General features: G+C 43.4%; 1 protein-coding gene across 1 annotated transcript in view; it reads right to left on the reverse strand.

Moving 5' to 3' along the window:
- Positions 1 to 205: 205 nt before the first annotated feature.
- LOC137438368 (voltage-dependent P/Q-type calcium channel subunit alpha-1A) overlaps positions 206 to 18884 on the reverse strand; it is a 387802-nt gene continuing 369123 nt past the window's right edge. Inside the window, exons 44-48 of the mRNA XM_078767016.1 lie at positions 18683 to 18784; positions 13394 to 13429; positions 10191 to 10401; positions 6757 to 6944; positions 206 to 1241 (exon numbers count right to left, since the gene is read on the reverse strand). Coding sequence (XP_078623142.1) covers positions 819 to 1241; positions 6757 to 6944; positions 10191 to 10401; positions 13394 to 13429; positions 18683 to 18784 — 960 coding nt within the window. The 3' untranslated portion in view covers positions 206 to 818. The remainder of the gene's footprint in view (positions 1242 to 6756; positions 6945 to 10190; positions 10402 to 13393; positions 13430 to 18682; positions 18785 to 18884) is intronic.

Genomic DNA, 18884 nt, shown 5'->3' on the forward strand with positions numbered 1-18884 from the left:
GCATAATAAATAACACGTCAAAACTGAAATGCATTCCACCTTAAACTCCCTGATGTTTGCCTTGTATGTCAGAACCCCAAACTAATCGATGACCGTCGTGTCGCGTGATCGAACCGAACGAACATTTATAAGGGACAGAATGTACATCCACCTTTAAATGAAACCCCCCCCCCCCAAAAAACCACACAATTGTCAAGAATTACAGTTTGGACCAGGGGTAATGATTTGCATTCGGCTTGAAGTTAAAGTTGCATTTTCAATTTGGGGGAAGTGTAATGCAGGGACCAATAAAACAAGTTATTCTGCATTATATTATCGCAGGTTATGCAATAATGAACACAACGTCGCCGCTTGCCATAATAATACCGGCATATCGAGCTGGCGATTAAAAACAAAAGAAAGAAAACCTTCCGGAGATGATTGGCCGCTCAATTTCCAAGGCATGGGCAGATTGCATTCCGATTTGAAAATCATCGGACGTGAACGGTCGTGCCAGAAAACCGTCGGTAGGAGCATTCGAGGATGATAAAAAGGGAGCGGATTTTGAGGAAAAGATTCGAGCAGTCCATCTGTACAAAACCAGGAGCCAACTGGGTTCGAAAAAAACATTTCCAACATCAGCAAGGAAGCGAGCCAAGTAACACCACCAGCACCGCTCCCCACACTTTCAAAATTCTATTCAAAACATATCAAACAGTCACTCAGTGTTAATGAGTCAACTCATCCCCGTGAAGCTAAAAAAAATGCTCTCTCGGGGGAAGATCATTTGGCCAACGGACCAGCAGGACCCATCTAGATTTTCAGATTCAAGTTTTCAGCTAGCACCAGTCACTGTTGCTGCTGTCCTGCCGGCTGCCCGGCCTTTCTCCGGCTCTGCCGTTGGGAACCCCTGTGGGACCTGCGGCCGCAAGCTCACAGAGCATGGAGGAAACTTCATGAGCAGGAGGTTGGAGCCCGAGGTATGGGTCCGAGGCATGATGCATTGAGGTACTGAGGGCGAGGGAGCTGCGGCGACGAACATCAATCGTCTCTCTACCCCACTCGTGTCCCTCAAAGACCATTGAGCAAATACGCCTCGGCGGAGAGGCCTGGTGTGGGGCAGACGCAAGCACATTGGGGCGTGGCATGCTTGGTGTTGCAGGCAGCTGATGTTGACCTCGCTGTAGGGTGGCGTTGGGTGAGGGGAATCCTGGGCTCGGACTTCGGCTTTTTCCGGTGCTACCAGCATGCAGGAGTGAGGCCTGTGGAGACAAGCACCAAATTCAATAGAATGCATGCTGTAAATGCAGAGTGAATAGATGGTGGTGGTGTACAAATATGATTGACGCAAGTAATTTTGTGAAGTCTCAGCATCCAAAACATCAACAAGGAGATACTTCCGTGATCACTGCAATAGTCCACTGGTAAACAGAGGGGCTTTGCACCTGTCACACCCAAATGCACTACTTCCCTGATTCAGCCAAGGGTCTCAACCACCAACAGCTGCCTTTATTCCTTTGGGGGTGACATCACGAAGGAAAACCATGGCTTTTTGTTGAGTTCATCGATGTTCAATGAAGAGTTCCCCTTTTAGCAGTACAAGATGCCGTGTTCTCTTTCTGACACTGCTTGACCCCCCGTGTACATTGTATGTGGCCTATCAGTTTGAATTTAGAGCCGTGAATGGACTCTCTTCCACCCCACTAACACTGAGCTGCAGTTACAACCCCGGCTGCAGAAAGTTTCCGATATGACTTCTGGCAAATGTCCTTGTTATTGCATGGTTCTTCCTCACGCGGAAAGCGTTAAGCGTTTCCACTAAACTCCACTTTGCAGAAACCAAGCTCCACACTCCACTCCACTTTGCAGAAACCTAGCAGATCATCTGTGTGACTCATATGTGGTTGACCCCTATAACGCTTTTCATCATTATGGGTCTTGGGTAGACATCATACTTGCTGAGGGTAAAGTACTACGGATCACATAGAAGACAAACCAGAAATGAGTTTCAGATTTCAAAAAGGTTCCCAAAAATAAAGTAATGTGGCACAGGGTTCTTCCCCCTCGCCCAACCCACTTTACTTTCCCAACCACTTGTACAATCTCCTCAGTCCTGGCTATATGTTCAGTATCCTGAATGTCTACACCAGAGGGATTTAAGGATGAAGGCCTAGCAAGTTGGATACTCTGATACACCCAGCACCTTGCTCTGATGCAATTGTGCAAAAAAGGAAAACACCAAATTGGGTTCTAAGTTAAAAAATAAATCATATTAATGTACTCAAGGTGTTCTTGGTAGTCTACATAAACGAAATTGAAGGCCCAAAATTAAAAACAAAAACACACAAGTCCACTTTTAGGGAACAAAAACAATTGCACGGGCTCATAATGAGATCCCCATTTTCCTTGGTGTATAAACAATGCACGTCTCCGTTTTACAAGCTTTTTCATTAAACAAAACGAAATTCAGGATCAGCAGAGTAACTTCAATTCTTGAAACGGTGTTGGTGGACTTTTTTTTTTCAAGACTCCTTCAATCACTACATTTGCTTCCATCACCTCTTGCTCTCTTTTTATTACGTACAACTGAATTTGTGGCAAAAGATCAAAATGGCCATGAAATCGCGACCTCACATGGCTGCAGAGAAAGGGGGCAAATCTGATGACAGCAAGCAGCTGTTAAAAAGGTGTTTCTCATGTGGAACCCGATAATTATCATATCGGGACGAGAAATAAATTGACGGATCAATGTATTCCAGATGACTTCCTCTGTGGGTCTGTTTTCCCAGCTGTCTGGTCTTTGATGCTGCCTCGATCTCCCTTGCCAGCCGATGCTCCTGACTCAGGTGTCTTGAATTAAACCTTTTATTACTGGTAAATGCTTCCTGACCACCCGCTAAATTACATGCAGGCCACTGGATTCTTTCAGGCCAACAGAAGTCAACAGGTTACCTCTTGATTGAAGGTTTGTCATGCTTTAGCTCCTTCAAGCAAGAAGCTTTAACCGAAGCTTATTCTGCCAAGCGGTTGACTTGACTGCAACAGTCCAGAGATGCAGAGCATGTTGCTGAGACAGAAGCGGTTCTCAAAATCGTAAGTCGGTTCTAGGTTGAGTGCTTGTCAAGGTAAATTGAAATTCGTTTTTGTTGTTACCTCCATCAACTTAGATGCATGACGGTTATGTTTTCACTTGTACCTGGCTGTTTTTTTTGTATACAAAGTCGAGGCTCATGTAAGAGCTAACACATAAAAAACATAAACAGAAACACACGAGACATATAATAAAGGGAGCGGGAGAGAGAGGGAAGCACAACAACAGCAGAGAACAAGGACATCAGGAGATCTGTGGAAGCGGCTCTCAAAGGGATACACAGTAAAAACAAATGGACACTACTGATAGGACTTTCAGGAAAGAAAACGGCATTTGAAAAAGGTGTGTTTGGGGTGTATTAACGAGGGAAGAAAAGATCAAGGTTTTGGATGGGGGAAGATAAGAGATGGTGGTGAACAGCTGTTTTGAAGACATGGAGGGAGGAGTGGGATTGAAGAAAGTGAGGAAGTTTGTTCCAGAGGCCGGAGAAAAGAGTTTGTTACTTTGCAAAATCGAAGATTTTTCAAGTCCCCAAGGCAGTGTTCTGGGCCCTGTGCTTTTTCTGGTCTTCATCAATGATCTCTCTGACTCTCTTGAAAATCCTCTCTATCTCTTTGCTGATGACTCCACTCTCTGCCGCTCCATTCCTCATCCCTCAGATCGGCAGTCTGCAGCCTCCTCACTCTCTGCAGACCTGGACAAAATCACAGACTGGGCAAACAAGTGGAACATGTCTTTCAATCCTAACAAATCTCACACTCTCACGATGTCTCTCCGAAAAGACCGACTGGACAAACCTCCCATCTACTTTCTGAATAATCCTCTCCAAGAAATTCTGTCACTCAAGCTTTTGGATCTCACTATCTGCCATGATCTTTCCTGGGAAAAACACATTTCCAAGCTGGCCTCCAAAGCCAGTCGCCGACTGGGCATCCTCCATCGTGCGAAGTCCTTCCTTGGCACACCTGAGCTCCTCACCACATACAAGGCTTTCATCCGCAGCTCAATGGAATACTGCTCTCCCCTCTGGGCTGGTGCTCCTGCCTCACACCTCGCTCGTCTTCACGCTGTTGAAACCAAAGCATTCAGAATCATTGGAATCTCCCGCGATGACGCTATCTCCGAGGGCCTTTCACTTAATCACCGCAGGCAGGTTGGTGGTCTTTCCGTCTTCTACCGACTCCTCTCCAGCCTTGCTCCCCCAGCTCTCTCTGTGCTCTGTCCCACAAATATTCCTACAGGTCGCACAAGATCTGCCTGCAACCCTCTTATGGTTAAACTGCCAAAATCAAGACTCTCTGCTCACCTTCATTCCTTCATTCCTCTTTTCTCCCGCCTCTGGAACAAACTCCCTCACTCTCTTCAATCCCACTCCACCCTCCAGGTCTTTAAAACGGCTGTTCCCCACCATCTCTTATCTTCCCCAATCCAAAACCTTGATCTTTTCTACCCCCGCTAATTTCACCCCAAATCCACTTTTTTTAGGTGACTTTTGTCTTCTTTCCTGGAAGTCCTTGGTGTCCTTGCATTTTATACCTATTCTGCCTCCACCCAGGCCCTCTCCCTCCCACACATCTCCCGATGTCCCTGCTCTCAAATGTTGTGTTTGTGTGCTTCCTCCCCTTCTCTCCCCATCTTGTCGACCGCTCCCCTTTTTATATACTTTGTTTGCTTGTTTGTTTGATTTGTTTGTTTGATAAATGTTAGCTCTTTCACGAGCCTCGACTCTGTATACAAAAAGAAAAAAAAAAAAAAAAGGTCAACTCAAGGTCAAGCTTCTAAGATCATCAATTTTCATCTGAAAAAATCATCACTTTTCATCTTAATAACTTGGGAATTAAACAGCAATTACATAGCGCTTCACTGATTTGGGAAACCAACTATTTTTGAGGTCAAAGGTCAACTCAATGTCAAGCTTCTAATATCAATTTTCATCTGAAAAAATCATCACTTTTCATCTTAATAACTTGGGAATTAAACAGCAATTACATAGTGCATCACTGATTTGGGAAACCAACTATTTTTGAGGTCAAAGGTTAACTCTAGGCCAAACTTCTAAAATCATCAATTTTCATCTGAAAAATCATCACTTTTCATCTTATTGACCCGAGCTTTGATCAAGATCGTCAATTTTAATCTTGATGAAATGGACAATTTGCTGGATCAATGGCAACCTTTTATTTGGGAGGGGGGGGGGGGGGGGGTGGTTTGCAAGTATCGTGCTCTGCATGACGTCATCTTGTCTTGTTTGTCTGTGAATAATATTTCTCAAAAAGTTGTGCACGGATTTGGACGAAATTTTGTGGAGAGGTTGGGAATGTGACATGGACGAAATGATTGGACTTTGGTGAAGATTCGGATCCAATAAGGTTTTGAGCGATTCTTCACCATTGAGTGATACGGCCAAATCCGATACACTGTGTAGCACGATATCTCAAAAAGTTGTGAACGGATTTGGCCGAAACTTGGTGGATAGGGTGGGTGTGTGACAAGGAAGAGTTTATTCAATTTTGGTGAAGATTCAATCCGGATCCGGATCAGAGAATTTTAAAAGTGATTCTTCACCATTAAGTGAATGAATGAATGAATGAATGATCGTTTTAAGGCCATTTCCCCCGCGAGAGTGGGGGTTAGCCTTGCGGGCCCCATGACAATCATGGTTCCCTGTTTGAGACAATGTTTTTATGGCCGGATGCCCTTCCTGACGCCAACCCTTAGTCGCCTCTTACTATGCGCAGGGATATGGTGTACCTATTCTAGGCTGGGGTACACACCAGGATCATTCATCCCAGCAAGCTGGTACTCAATTTGCCGACCTCGGAAGGATGACAGGCTGAGTCAACCCCCTGGCGTTAATTCAGCGATCGACTGGGATTCGAACCCAGGATCCTAGGATCCCAAGCCGGCACCCTAACCGCTAAGCCAACACCAGGCTATTCTTCACCATTAAGCGATAGTGCTAAAACCGATATATAGCATGATATCTCCAAAAGTTATGGATGGATTCAGACGAAACTTGGTGAATGAGTTGGTTAGGCGACTAGAACAAGCGATTTGATTTTGGTTCAAGTCTGAATTCAGATCCGGCCTCTCAGTGGGATACAAAACGTAAACTGTTGAGCCTGGTGGAGGCATGCGCTCTTCCGAGTGCTGTTCTATTTCTTCTTTTAATACAGGGATCGAGACTTATAGAAGAACATTACAACAAGAGGCAATCAATAACCTCTTGATGTATATATTTTAAAAACCCTCAATTTCTCAAGACGTCTGATAGAAAGCCCATGAGATCTTTCATGACATTTCATGGGAGATTACCGAATAGGATGATGGCGATAGTGATGTAGAATTAGGTTTTAAAAAAACCTCAGTTATTTAGAGCTCAGGAATAGCCAAACGGTGTGATGGCGGTTCACGATTACAAGGAAGCACAGAAAAATTTTCTGGCCTCCTTTCAATGAATAGTTTCCTAGGTGTGCGACAATACAAAGCCATGGACTTGTGCTACTGTGGTAAAGCAATAGAGCTGAATGAGATAATGATGTCGGACTTTGAAATTGAGCATGGCTAAGCAACTCTTCAACAATATTGGAGCGAAAGATTTCACGTGATTATGAAAGTGTCACCCAAAAACCGATTCTTTAGGGTATCTCTTGTCACAAATAATGACCATGATGAAAACAACACACCTGCTTCCCACAAACAACACCAGAGCTGGGGGAGCGTTTCCAATGACTTTTGCCTGGAGAAGAGCATGGACTCCGACTCCTTGGTTTTTCAAAACTCTCCAGATATGCAAAACTCCTTCTACGTGGGGTTCGACTTCGTTCTGTACCGAGTCGTGACCCAGCTTCAAAAAATGGCTCTGGTTGAGAACCTGATAAAGAAAGGGAGAGAACAGCAATGTGAGATAAGAGAGAGAAAGAAAGAAGAAGCTGAGAAAAAAATAATACAATTATCAGATCTAAATAATTCCAATAATCTCCAAAATTATGTGGAGATTGGAGTGGAAAGCAATGTCATCATGGACTGCAGCTTCCAAAAATCGTTAGTTTTTATTGAATTGATTTGACTGCAAATTCGGAAGGTCGACTATCAAATGCAACTCCATTGACAGGTGTTGGAGATCAACGTGCAGTGTACGCTCGAAAGATCTGCACACTGGTCGAGTTCTGGATAGAAGTCACATCCTTATTTGTGTGTACCCAGGTTAGCGCCAGTGACTGATGAATGTGTCCGTGGTTGAAAGCCTTATTGCTGTTCCACTTGTTAGACTCTGAAGCCTGAATCATCTAATCAATCTAATCGATGAATGGTTGATCTAATCAATCACCAATCGAGGCGTCAAAATTCCCAAGCAGGACTGGTCACTTTTGGTGACTCATCTGCTGGGTCAAGAACGTTTATAACTGGGTAAAGATTTGAGACAAAGTGTGAATTTTTCTTGGGCAATTGACATTCATCTTCAGAGGAAACATGGGCATCAAGACCCAGAACGTCTTACACAGCCATTCATAGCATGGTTGGCTGACAGTATGCCTTAGCTGACAGCTTCCAAATCATTCTGTTCTGTTCCATCCTTATTAATTACCTGCGCCACCGAAAGTGGATGGAGGTTATGTTTTCACCCATGTCTGTCTGTTTGTTTGTCTGTCTGGAAACAAAATATCTCAAAAAGTTGTGGACGGATTCGGACGAAATTTGGCAGAGAGGTATTGTATGTGACAAGGACGAAATGATTAGATTTTGGTGAAGATCCGGATTCGGATCCGGGTACTATAATTTTTAAAGTGATTCTTCACCATTGGGAGATAGGGCCAAAAACGATACATAGCAGAATATCTCAATAAGTTATGGATGTATTTGGACGAAACTTGGTGGACAGATTGGGTTTGTGACAAGGATGTATCTATTCGATTTTGGTGAAGGTCTGAATATGGATTCAGATATGGGAATTATTAAATTTTTAAGTGATTCTTCACCATTGAGACATCGGGTGAAAAGCGATATATAACATGATATTTTAAAAAGTTATGGACGAGTTATGACTAAACTTGGTGGATGAGTTGGGATAGGCGACAAGAACAAGCCGATTTGATTTTGGTTCAGGTCCAGATGCAGATCCGGCCTATTAGTAGGATACAAAACAAACTGGTCAGCCTGGCGGAGGTATGCTCTCTATCGAGTGCTGTTCTAGTTTTCTTTGCAACAACCATATCCTCACCCTGTTGCTGGTGTTTTACTACCCTGAGTGATGTTTGGATACAGTTGTGGCCAAAAATATTGGCACCCTTGCACTTTTTTCAAATAACTCACAATTTTCTCGAAAAATAAGTTGAAATTGACAAAAGTATTTGGTCTCCACAATTCTTTATTTCATGGTTAATATTACAAAACTTGTTTTTGATTCAGAACTTAATATATCCTTTTAAATCAGAAAATAAAAAGAAATGGCAGGAACTTAATATATCCACCACAGACGTAATATTTGGTATCACAGCCTTTGGACAAAATAACTGCAGTCAAGTGCTTCCTATAGCCATGAATGAGCTTCCTCCACCTCTCTACTGGAAGTTTGGCCCACTCTTCTTGTGCAAACTGCTCCAGTTCTCCCAGATTTGAAGGGTGCCTTCTCCCAACTGCTGTTATCAGATCTCCCCACAGGTGTTCAATGGGATTTAGATCTAGACTCATTGCTGGCCACTTCAGAATAGTCCAGCGTTTTTTCTTAAACCATTCCTGGGTGATTTTTGAAGTGTGTTTGTGGTCATTGTCCTGCTGCAAGACCCATGACCTTTGACGGAGACCCAGCTTTCTGACACTGGGTTCAACATTGCGCTCCAAAATTCCAGGGTAATCTCCTGATTTCATGATGCCATGCACACATTCAAGGCACCCAGTGCCAGAGGCAGCGCAGCAACTACAAAACATCACTGAACCTCCTCCATGTTTGAATGCAGGGAAGGTGTTCTTTTCTTTGAAGGCTTCACTTTGTTTTCTGTAAACATAGAGATGATGTGCTTTACTAAAAAAGCTCTAATTTGGTCTCTTCTGTCCACATGACATTCTCCCAGAAAGGTTTTGGGTTGTTCAGGTGTGTTTTGGAAAACTCCAGTCAGGCTTTCTTATGTCTCTCAGCAGTGGGGTCCTCCTGGGTCTCCTACTATAGTACCCCCCTTTCATTGAGTTGGTGACAGATGGTGTGAGTTGAAACTGTCGTACCTTGTGTCTGAAGGTCAGTTTGAATCCGTTTGGTAGCTGATCGAGGTGCTTTCTCCACCATTCGAACAATCATTTGCTGTAATCTTTGATCAAGTTATCTCTTGCGGCCACATCCAGGGACGTTGGCTACAGTGCCATGGGCCTTAAACTTCCTGATAACATTGCGTACAGTGGACACAGGAACATCAAGGTCCCTGGAGATGGACTTGTAGCCTTGAGATTGTCCATACTTGGCTACAATCTTGTGTCTGACCTCCTCAGACAAATTTTTGGTTTTCTTTTTTTTCTCCATGCTCATTGCAGTACACACAGTGACACAAAACAGCAGAAAGACTCCTTTTCTCTATTCAAACTGGTTGAATGAGTGATTTTTATATTGCAGGCACCTGCAACTCATCACAGGTGAGATCAATTCCAAAGTAAAGTAGAATCATCTGCTTGAAATCAAATTTTTTGTAACCACTTCTAAAAGGTGCCAATAATATTGTCTGGGCCATTTTAGGATTTCTGTGTGGAATAAGCTAAGATTTAGTAATTTTGTTCAGCATTTTTGGTTTTGTTCCACTGCAAACCAAAGAAATACATATGTGGATACCAAAATATATTTTTATTTCAACAATTTTCTGGAAGAAATGGTGCATTATTTGAAAAAAGTGCAAGGGTGCCAATTGGCCACGAATTGGCCACACCACCAGCAACCTTGCTGGAGACCATGAGATTAGAGTTTTAGTGTGTACAAGGTTTTGACCGAAGGGGTTAAGAAGGTTTCAAATCAGTAAGCAATGTTTAAAAAAGAACTAAAGTCAGACAAATAAACACAGGTAGAGTCACTCATATCAATAAATAAGTTTTATCCGTGAGCTTACATAAGTAGAGTGATAAAATTAAAGCAAAAACATACCACTCAGGATTTTTCTCGGATGTCTTGCTTGCGGCCATACTTTTCCCTCGCCACAACTGCTTGCAGAACTAGCTGGTGAGGGGTCACGTGAGCGAATCATCACCGGGACCACTCTGTCCAGTGAGAAGTCAGCCAGGCTTGCAGCTGGTTCTGCTTCCACGGAGCCAAAAAATGACAGCGAGTGTCGAATAGGACTGGTAGTGTGGCTCGGCTGCATTGAGAGACAAGGAAACGTACTGTTTTGAAACTGATAAAGTCTGTACAATCCACTGGATAAAAACTTCCTATGATTACTCATGAGATCCGATAGAAATATAAAAATCTCATCAGATCACAAAAAATGCTTTGGAAGTGTGGTATCCTTAATGGGTGGGGGTTCTTCTGACTAAACATGCTTTTTAACGTCATTCAGCACGCGATAAGACAACTAGCATTCGCCAATTTTTTCTTTTTTCAGTCTCATAGCCTTTTTCACCTACCCCTCTCATACCTTCTACCTGTATCACAAGTGCAGTGTCACACTACTGGACATGGTCTCCATAATGTGTGTGAAAAAATGGTGGAATCTTTGAAACTCAATCCCTCCCCATATGTGCAAAAACAAATGTGCTTCCTTTCCTCTACACAAGGATGCAGAAAGACGTTGGATGCAAGAGAAGGCCATTTGGTCCATCAAGCCTGTGCTAAAGCTTGAGTTCTAAAGCAATTTAATGACACCCAGTGCTCCTTGGCGGTCTCCCATGCAGGTACTGTGTCCAAACCTGCTTTTAGTTTCCGTGATGGTCTCCTCCTCTTCCTCTGCACCAATTGGTTCAACTGATCATATGCTTGTGAAAGTCAACATCTCTGTGTCCATTCTCAGAGAACTGCCTCAACACCGGTGAGTCTGGCATTTCACTCAAGGAAATTGGCAGGGACTGCGAGCAGTCATCTATCTTCAGGACTGGTCTTCCATAACTACTGCCCCTGATGTTAACTCAACCTGGAAATTCTTCCACAGAAACCTGCTCTCTTTCATGCACGTACTTCATCTCATCTTGTCTTCAATTATCCTACCCCCTCTTCCCACCCATGGTACACTGAATCCTGTGGTGAGGCAGTTGCTGCTCTGAAACAACTTGCCTTCTCTTTCCAGAAGGCAAATCTGACTGACAGCACATCTGTCCAACCTCAAAAATGAACTTTCAAACTTGTCTCCCTCCTCTAAAACCTGGTGGCACCTTGTTAAGTCTGTCTCTGGAGTATGCTCCCCTTACATTGCATAATTGTAAATGTACCGCATCACAGGCCTCGTGTTAGAATTTCATTTTATTTTAGATCCAAAATAAGAGTTCATTTTTACTTACCATTAACCAGCTTCAGTGATCCGCGCAAGATTTACACCATGGATATGTTGCATCGATCAGCGAGGTTGGTTCATGGTACGTAAGTAAAAATGAACTTTTCTTTTGGATCTAAAATAAAATGAAATTCGAACACAAGGACCGTTTCAAATTCCATTGTATTTATTAATGTGATGTCAGGACATTCAAAAATTACGATATGCAATTTAAACTCATCGTTTATCTTCGCAAGATAATACAGAATACCGTGTCTTCCTTCAAGCTTAAACTCAGAGCTTTTGAACCGGCAACTATTTCTGGGATCAAGACGCGCTTTGCGGAGCAGACTTTAATCGTGTGCGGACCGTAATTTAATGCTATGATCCTGGTCCATGTTTGTTGTTTGGCTCCGTGTTTTTTGAACGACGATATGCCCTTGACTGTGATCTTGCGAGAGCATGCATCACGGCCTTGGCCTTGCCAATGAAGCAGTATATTACACGAAGGTATTTTAAATAGTATCACTGTATTTTAAACCATTTTAATGGATGCTAGGCAGCATGTAGAATCATACTAAAGGAATCATAAGACTTAAAAGTAAACAACAGATATCAAATTAAATAATCGCTCGTGGTTCCCGATCAAAAATATTTTTTGCGCCCATGAAAAACCGCGAATACGTGGGGAACAGGACTGCAAATGTAGAAGCAGGTAACATTTTATCAACCGCAAATATGAGGGGTCCGCGAATGTCGAGTTCCGACAGTATTCTTCATTTTTGATAGCAGATGCAGATATGCAGCTTCTAATGCCCTGATACTGACTTTTAATTCCCCGAAAGGCAGATGTTCCAATGTTTCCAGGATTTTGACAGCAATAGTTAGAAGACAAGGAGCTGATACTCTAAGTCCCGCCCCCCCCCCCCATCCCACCACTCCCTTCCACTTCCCCGCCTTTTGGGTGGTATGAGGAATAGATCTGTGTAATATGAAAGCTAAATGTTCAACAGTTTTTGAAATATCGCATACACCAGCCAAGTAACTGAGGTGGTTACCATGGCAACATAATTCAGCCAATCACAGCCATGATCTAATCAGGTTGAGATAATTCCATGAGGAATAGATATCTACAATATTAAAGCTAAATATCCAATTGTTTTTGAAATATCACGTACACAAAAGTACATGGACAGATGATCGGTCAGTCGTTCAGACAGCTCATTTTGATGTCCCCTGTCTCCAACCTTGTTGGAGGGGCATGCGACAAAATATTCGCTATCGTATTACATATGTTATGTGCCATATTTACATTGAGAAACTATTTTAGAGGCATGTTTATGGAAACAGAAAATTACCTATTTACTTTAGAAATCAAATTGCAATTAAAATATATCACGTGCTCATGTATCCATGTATCCATGTATCCATGTATCCATGAGCACGTGATATATTTTAATTGCAATTGTATCCAGCATGTATCCAGCCTGGTGTTGGATTAGCGGTTAGGGTGCCGGCTTGAGATACCTAGGATCCTGGGTTCGAATCCCGGTCGATCGCTGAATTAATGCCAGGGGGGTTGACTCAGCCTATCATCCTTCCGAGGTCGGCAATTGAGTACCAGCTTGCTGGGATGAATGATCACGGTGTGTACCCCGATTTAGAATAGGTACACCGTATCCCTGCACATCGTAAGAGGCGACCAAGGGTTGGCGCCAGGAAGGGCATCCGGCCATAAAAACATTGCCTCAAACAGGGAACCATGATTGTCATGGGGCCCGCAAGGCTAACCCCTGCTCTCGCAGGAAAAATGGCCTTTAAACGATCATTCATTCATTCATTCACGTGCTCATGTATCCATCTGTGTGCATTTTTGTATACGCACGGAAAGCAGGGTTTGCTGATCAACTGGCTGGATTTTCTGCAGAAGACACACCGCATCGTCACCAGGCCATCACGTGTGGGGAAAAGGAAAGAGATGGGAGAAAATATGACAAAAGAGTGTGGGGGTGGAAGTGACTGAGGAAGTTTCTATTCGATTTCGTCTTTCGTACGCATTACATGGCTGCAGGCAGCATCGTTTGCTGGGGGCATAGGTGTACCACCGATGCAGTGCCGCGTGGAGGTTCGTGCAGGAATTTGAAATTTGACCAGGATGTCGGCGATAGCTCGCCTACTCTTCACAAAGAACACCGTAGGATCATTAACGTCATTCAACTAATGTCGGTAGACAGGACGCTCTGAAATTACACCCCTCTCTGAATGAAAGCATCGTAGTTAATATAGTTCCAGGTGATGATTGTTGTGCAGAGAATGTCAAGTGTATTCTAATTTGCTCAGAAATCTTTCACATTTCATAACGCAAGAATGAGCATCCAAGCATGAACAAGTAAACAAGAAATATGTCGTGCATAGCATGATACTTGCGAAATCCCTAAAATAAGTTGTTGGCCTATGTTCACCTCAAAATACTTGGTGGTTGAATTCAGTGACCATATATGCAAATCCTCTTAAATTTCAAGTCAATCGGATGAAAATTGAGGATTGTAGAAATTTGATAAAGTTGGTGACATTTGGCCTATGTTGACCTATTCACCTTTTGACCCCAAAAATAATAGGCTTCTTGCTTATGACCAACTCCACCATTTGGTGAAGTTTCGTGAAGATCGGTTGAAAATTGTGACCTGTGGACGACTGACATACAGACAGACAGACAGACAAATAAACAGACAGACAAACAGACAGAATGAAAAATCACTCATAGAGTGACACTTGGCAAAACAAAACAAAGTAGAATGGCACTCAGCAGAGCATCCTTTTGACCTCAAAAATAATTAGTGGTTGAATTCAGTGACCTGATATGCAAATCGTCTTCAAAGTTTAAAAGTTTAAGTTAATCGGATGAAAATTGACAATTTTAGAAATTTGGCCTATGTTGACCTTTTGGCCAATGTTGACCTCAAAATTAGTTGGTGGTTGGTTTCAGTAAGCTCATATGAAAATCCTTTTCAAATTTCAATTCAATCGGCTGAAAATTGAGGATTTTAGAAATTTGAAGAAAGTGATTGACCTTTGGCCTATGTTGACCTTATGACCCATGCTGATCTCAAAAATAGTTGGTGGTTGAATTCAGTTAGCTGATATACAACAACACAACAACATGCATTTTAAGGCCATTTTTCCTGCTAGAGCGGGGGTTAGCCTTACGGTATATGACAATCGTGACAATCTTCTCCATTTTGCCCTATTTTCTGCATCTCCCCTTGTTAACCCCCTTGCCCGCATTTATTCTTCCACCATCTTTATCCAAGTCTTTCTCGGTCTTCCCCGTCCTCTACTTCCTTCTACATTCATTTCCATCACTCTTCTCAACCAGTCACTTTCATCCTTCCTCAACACATGACCAAACCATCTCAACCTGTTTCTCTTCACAGCATCAATCACAGGCAATATTCCCATCATCTTTCGCAATTCATCATTTGTCTTCCTCTCTCTCAACGATACTCCGCACATCCACCGAACCATTCGCATTTCCACCCTTTCCAGCCTTCGTTGCTGCTCTACGTTCATTACCCATGTCTCTACGTTCATTACCCATGTCTCACTCCCATAAATCATAACACTTCTCACACATGCAGCATACACCTTTCCCTTCAGCTTCAACACCACTCCCCTCCTCATCAGCACGCCACTCTGTTCCCGAAACTTCTTCCATGCACATCTCACTCAAGCAACCGTTGCCGAGTCTGATCCACCTTCTCCATTCAGCATGTCTCCGAGGTAGCAAAATGTTTTCACACCTTCCAGCTTCACGCCGTCTCCAAGATCCAACTCAACATTTCCTCCATCTGCAGCTCCCTCTTTGCACACCTTACATTTGAATGTAGCTGCCACACTGGTTAATGACCCTCTCAGACCACTACATTTTTGATGAACCCACTCAGCGCACATTGTACATTGAATGGAGTTCACTCTGACACCCTTCCTGCACACAGCACACGGCCACTTCCCAGTTCTTTCCACCTCACCACATGCTTTAACACTTGCCATTACCTTCGTCTTTCCGATATTCACCTTCAGACCTTTTGTCTCCATACATTCCTTCCACTTGATCATCTTTTCCTTCAGTCCATCCATACTTGCCGCAATCAACACCAGATCATCTGCATACAACAACTCCCAGGGTAAACCCTCCTTTACGTTATGAGCCAGCACCTCCATCACAGCTACAAATAGTAGTGGACTTAGTACCGACCCCTGATGCACTCCCACCTTCACCTCAAACTCACCACTGTTCCCGTCCTTCGTCCTTACAGCTGTGCGCGCTCTTTTGTACATTGCCATCACTACTCTGATCAACCATTCCTCCACTTCTAACTTCCTCAATGCCCACGTCACTACTTCGCGTGGAACTCTATCGAATGCTTTCTCCAGATCAACAAACCCAAAAAACAACTTCTTCCTCTTCTCCATGTACTTCTCCTGCAACTGCCTTAAAATAAAAAGCGCGTCTGTCATTCCTCTTCCTGGCATAAATCCAAACTGCATTTCGTCGATCTTCACCTTCTTCCTTATCCTCCTCTCCAACACCCTTTCCAATACCTTCATTCAATGCTCCAATAACTTTATCGCTCGATACGAGCCACAGTCCAGAGGGTCACCTTTCCCCTTGTATAGAGGGACGAGGGTACTCAGTTCACAATCCACTGGAATGCAGCCTTCTTTCACCACCAGATTACAGATCTCTGTCATTTTCTTCACACCCCAACTTCCTGCTGCCTTCAACATATCTCCAACAACTCCCGTCGGCCCTCCTGCTTTTCTACTCTTCATTGCTTTTATCGCTTCCTCAACTTCCTTCTCAGTTATCTTCTCTGCCGGTCCTAAAACTGGGTTACTCTCTATGTTGCCATCCCATTCATTCTCTGTATTCAACAGCATTTCCATATATCTCTTCTATCTTCCTTTAATTCCATCTGGGTCCACAACGATTTGTCTCATTTCATCCTTCGAGCAACTCACCCCCATCACATCACACCTCTCTTTCGCTATCTGCTTTGCAAGCCTGAATACCGCTTTCTGACCCTCTTCTGAATTCAAGCGTTCTCCAAACATTTTCCTACATGCCTCCTGCGCCTTTGCTAACCCTAACCCTACCTCTTTCTTTGCAGCTTTCTTGGCTGCCTTATAACTTTCATGCTCTGCTTTTTCTGCCCCCGTACCCTTCGCCTTCGGCCACTCCTTGAACTTCTTCCTCTTCTGGTCAATCCTCTTTCCAACTTCATCATCCCACCACCATGTTTCCGAGTGCCTCGGTGGTCCTTTTGTCCATCCACATACCTCACCAACGGCTTCCAACAGACTATCTTTCATTGACATCCAACCACTTTCAAGCTCAACCACATCATCCTCTACCCTTCTCAGCCTCTCTTTTAATCCCTCCCTTACTATCACCTCTTTCAACCTCCACAACTTCATTCTCGGTTCGTACTTCACCCGCCGAGCTCTCCTCGCACCTTTCACCCTTATGTCGCAGACAACCAAGTGGTGCTGTGAAACAGCCTCCTCCCCAGGGATCACCTTTGTGTCCCGGAGGTGCCCCCTATCTCACCTACGCACCATCAGGTAGTCAACGGTTGTCGTCGACCCACCTGACGTGCATGTAACAAGCTTATTATCCTCTTTCTGGAACTGAGTATTACAAATCAACAAATCAGATAAATCAGCAAACTCCAAAATCCTTTCACCTTCTCCATTTCTCACACCAGATCCGTAACCCCCATGAACTCCCTCAAAACCGTCCATACTCCTTCCCACATGTCCATTTAGGTGTCCTCCTACCACAACAACTTCCTCATCTTTCACATTTTCCATCAGCTTCTCTATTGCACACCAGAACTTGTCCTTCTCTTCATTGCTCCGACCAACCTGTGGAGCATATCCCGAGATGACGTTCACCAAGAGCTTTCCAATCATCATTTTCACCATCATCAACCTATCACTCACTCTCGTCACACTCACCCCACCTTGTCTACAAACTCCTCAGAAAACAGGACACCAACGCCATGCACGCCCTCCGGGCACCCTTACCACACAAACTTGCATTTCTGTCCCTGCCTACCCTTCACCATTCTCACACCACTTCCCTTCCATCTCGTATAGCTGATATGAAAATCCTATTCAAATTTCAAGTCAATCAGATGAAAATTGAGGATTTTCGAAATTTGAAAAGGTTGTTGACCTTTTGACCTCAAATATATATAGGATTTTGTTGGACCAAGAACTATACTATTTGGTGAGGTTTGTGAAGATCCGTTTAAAATTGTGACCTGTCACTAAGTATAACTGAGCGGATAGACAAACACACAAACACACACACACAAACAAACACACAAACACACACACACAAACCGGAGTGATCAACATACTTGCAATTTTTTTTTTTTTTTTTGCCAAGTAATGACGCACAAGACCAACCAATATACTTGGAAAATCTTCGATTTTTGCAAGTAATAAACATAGATGTGAATTAGTTGATAAAACGAATGCAGTCGAAACACCCGTGCGCAAAGGAATGCAAAACACATGACACCAAAACAAAACCTCCGGAACGTTGCTCCGGTTCTGTGGGAATTAATAACAAGTCAGGCTCAGTTTGCAACTTGGAAAGGGTGTAAAAACGTCTGCTCTTAAATGCAGCTCTCTAACCCCACTAACCCAACAAAATATCCGGTTCAGACACGACTCAATCAGCAGCTGAGCCAATCGGTAACCAAAAGTCTTCGCTCATTACGCTTTGGAGTCACATAGTTCAGGCATCTAACTCTAGCTGTCAAATTTCACACGGCCTTCTGTCAATCACGTCACCGAGTGAGCACATGAATATAAAACCGAACTCTGGAACAAACATATGCACATGTGTGTCGGTCATGCCACTTTAACGGTTGTTTAATCCTTATGATGACTTCAACAAGATCAAATACTCAACAAAAGTCGGGCAATTTATTTCATGTCAGTTCTGAGGCCAAATTTTAAATTCCTGCCGTCATCAACCAGGGTGGAGAGGGCATTGCATATATGGCATAGCTGGGCCTGCAGAATTGATATAAGCCAGCAGGCAGTTTCTGCAATACCCATGAATAATGAAGGTCACAGGAGGATCATCTCTCCATACCTGGATTTCAGGCACAAGTCTGGGCAGTGAAGCAGTTCTGCCTTGCACTTCCAGTGGAATGTGAAGTCGACTGTCTTGCAGCACCAGACGCATCTCTAGAACCTGCGTTCCGGATGAAAGAACACAAAGAGACTTCAGAACCATGATGTATCAGTTTGATAGTACTGTATTGGCATCTTCATAATAGCTTAGGACTAGTTCA

This window comes from Myxine glutinosa, chromosome 13 (assembly GCF_964187855.1).
Source record: "Myxine glutinosa chromosome 13, kmMyxGlut1.1, whole genome shotgun sequence".
Taxonomy (NCBI): domain Eukaryota; kingdom Metazoa; phylum Chordata; class Myxini; order Myxiniformes; family Myxinidae; genus Myxine; species Myxine glutinosa.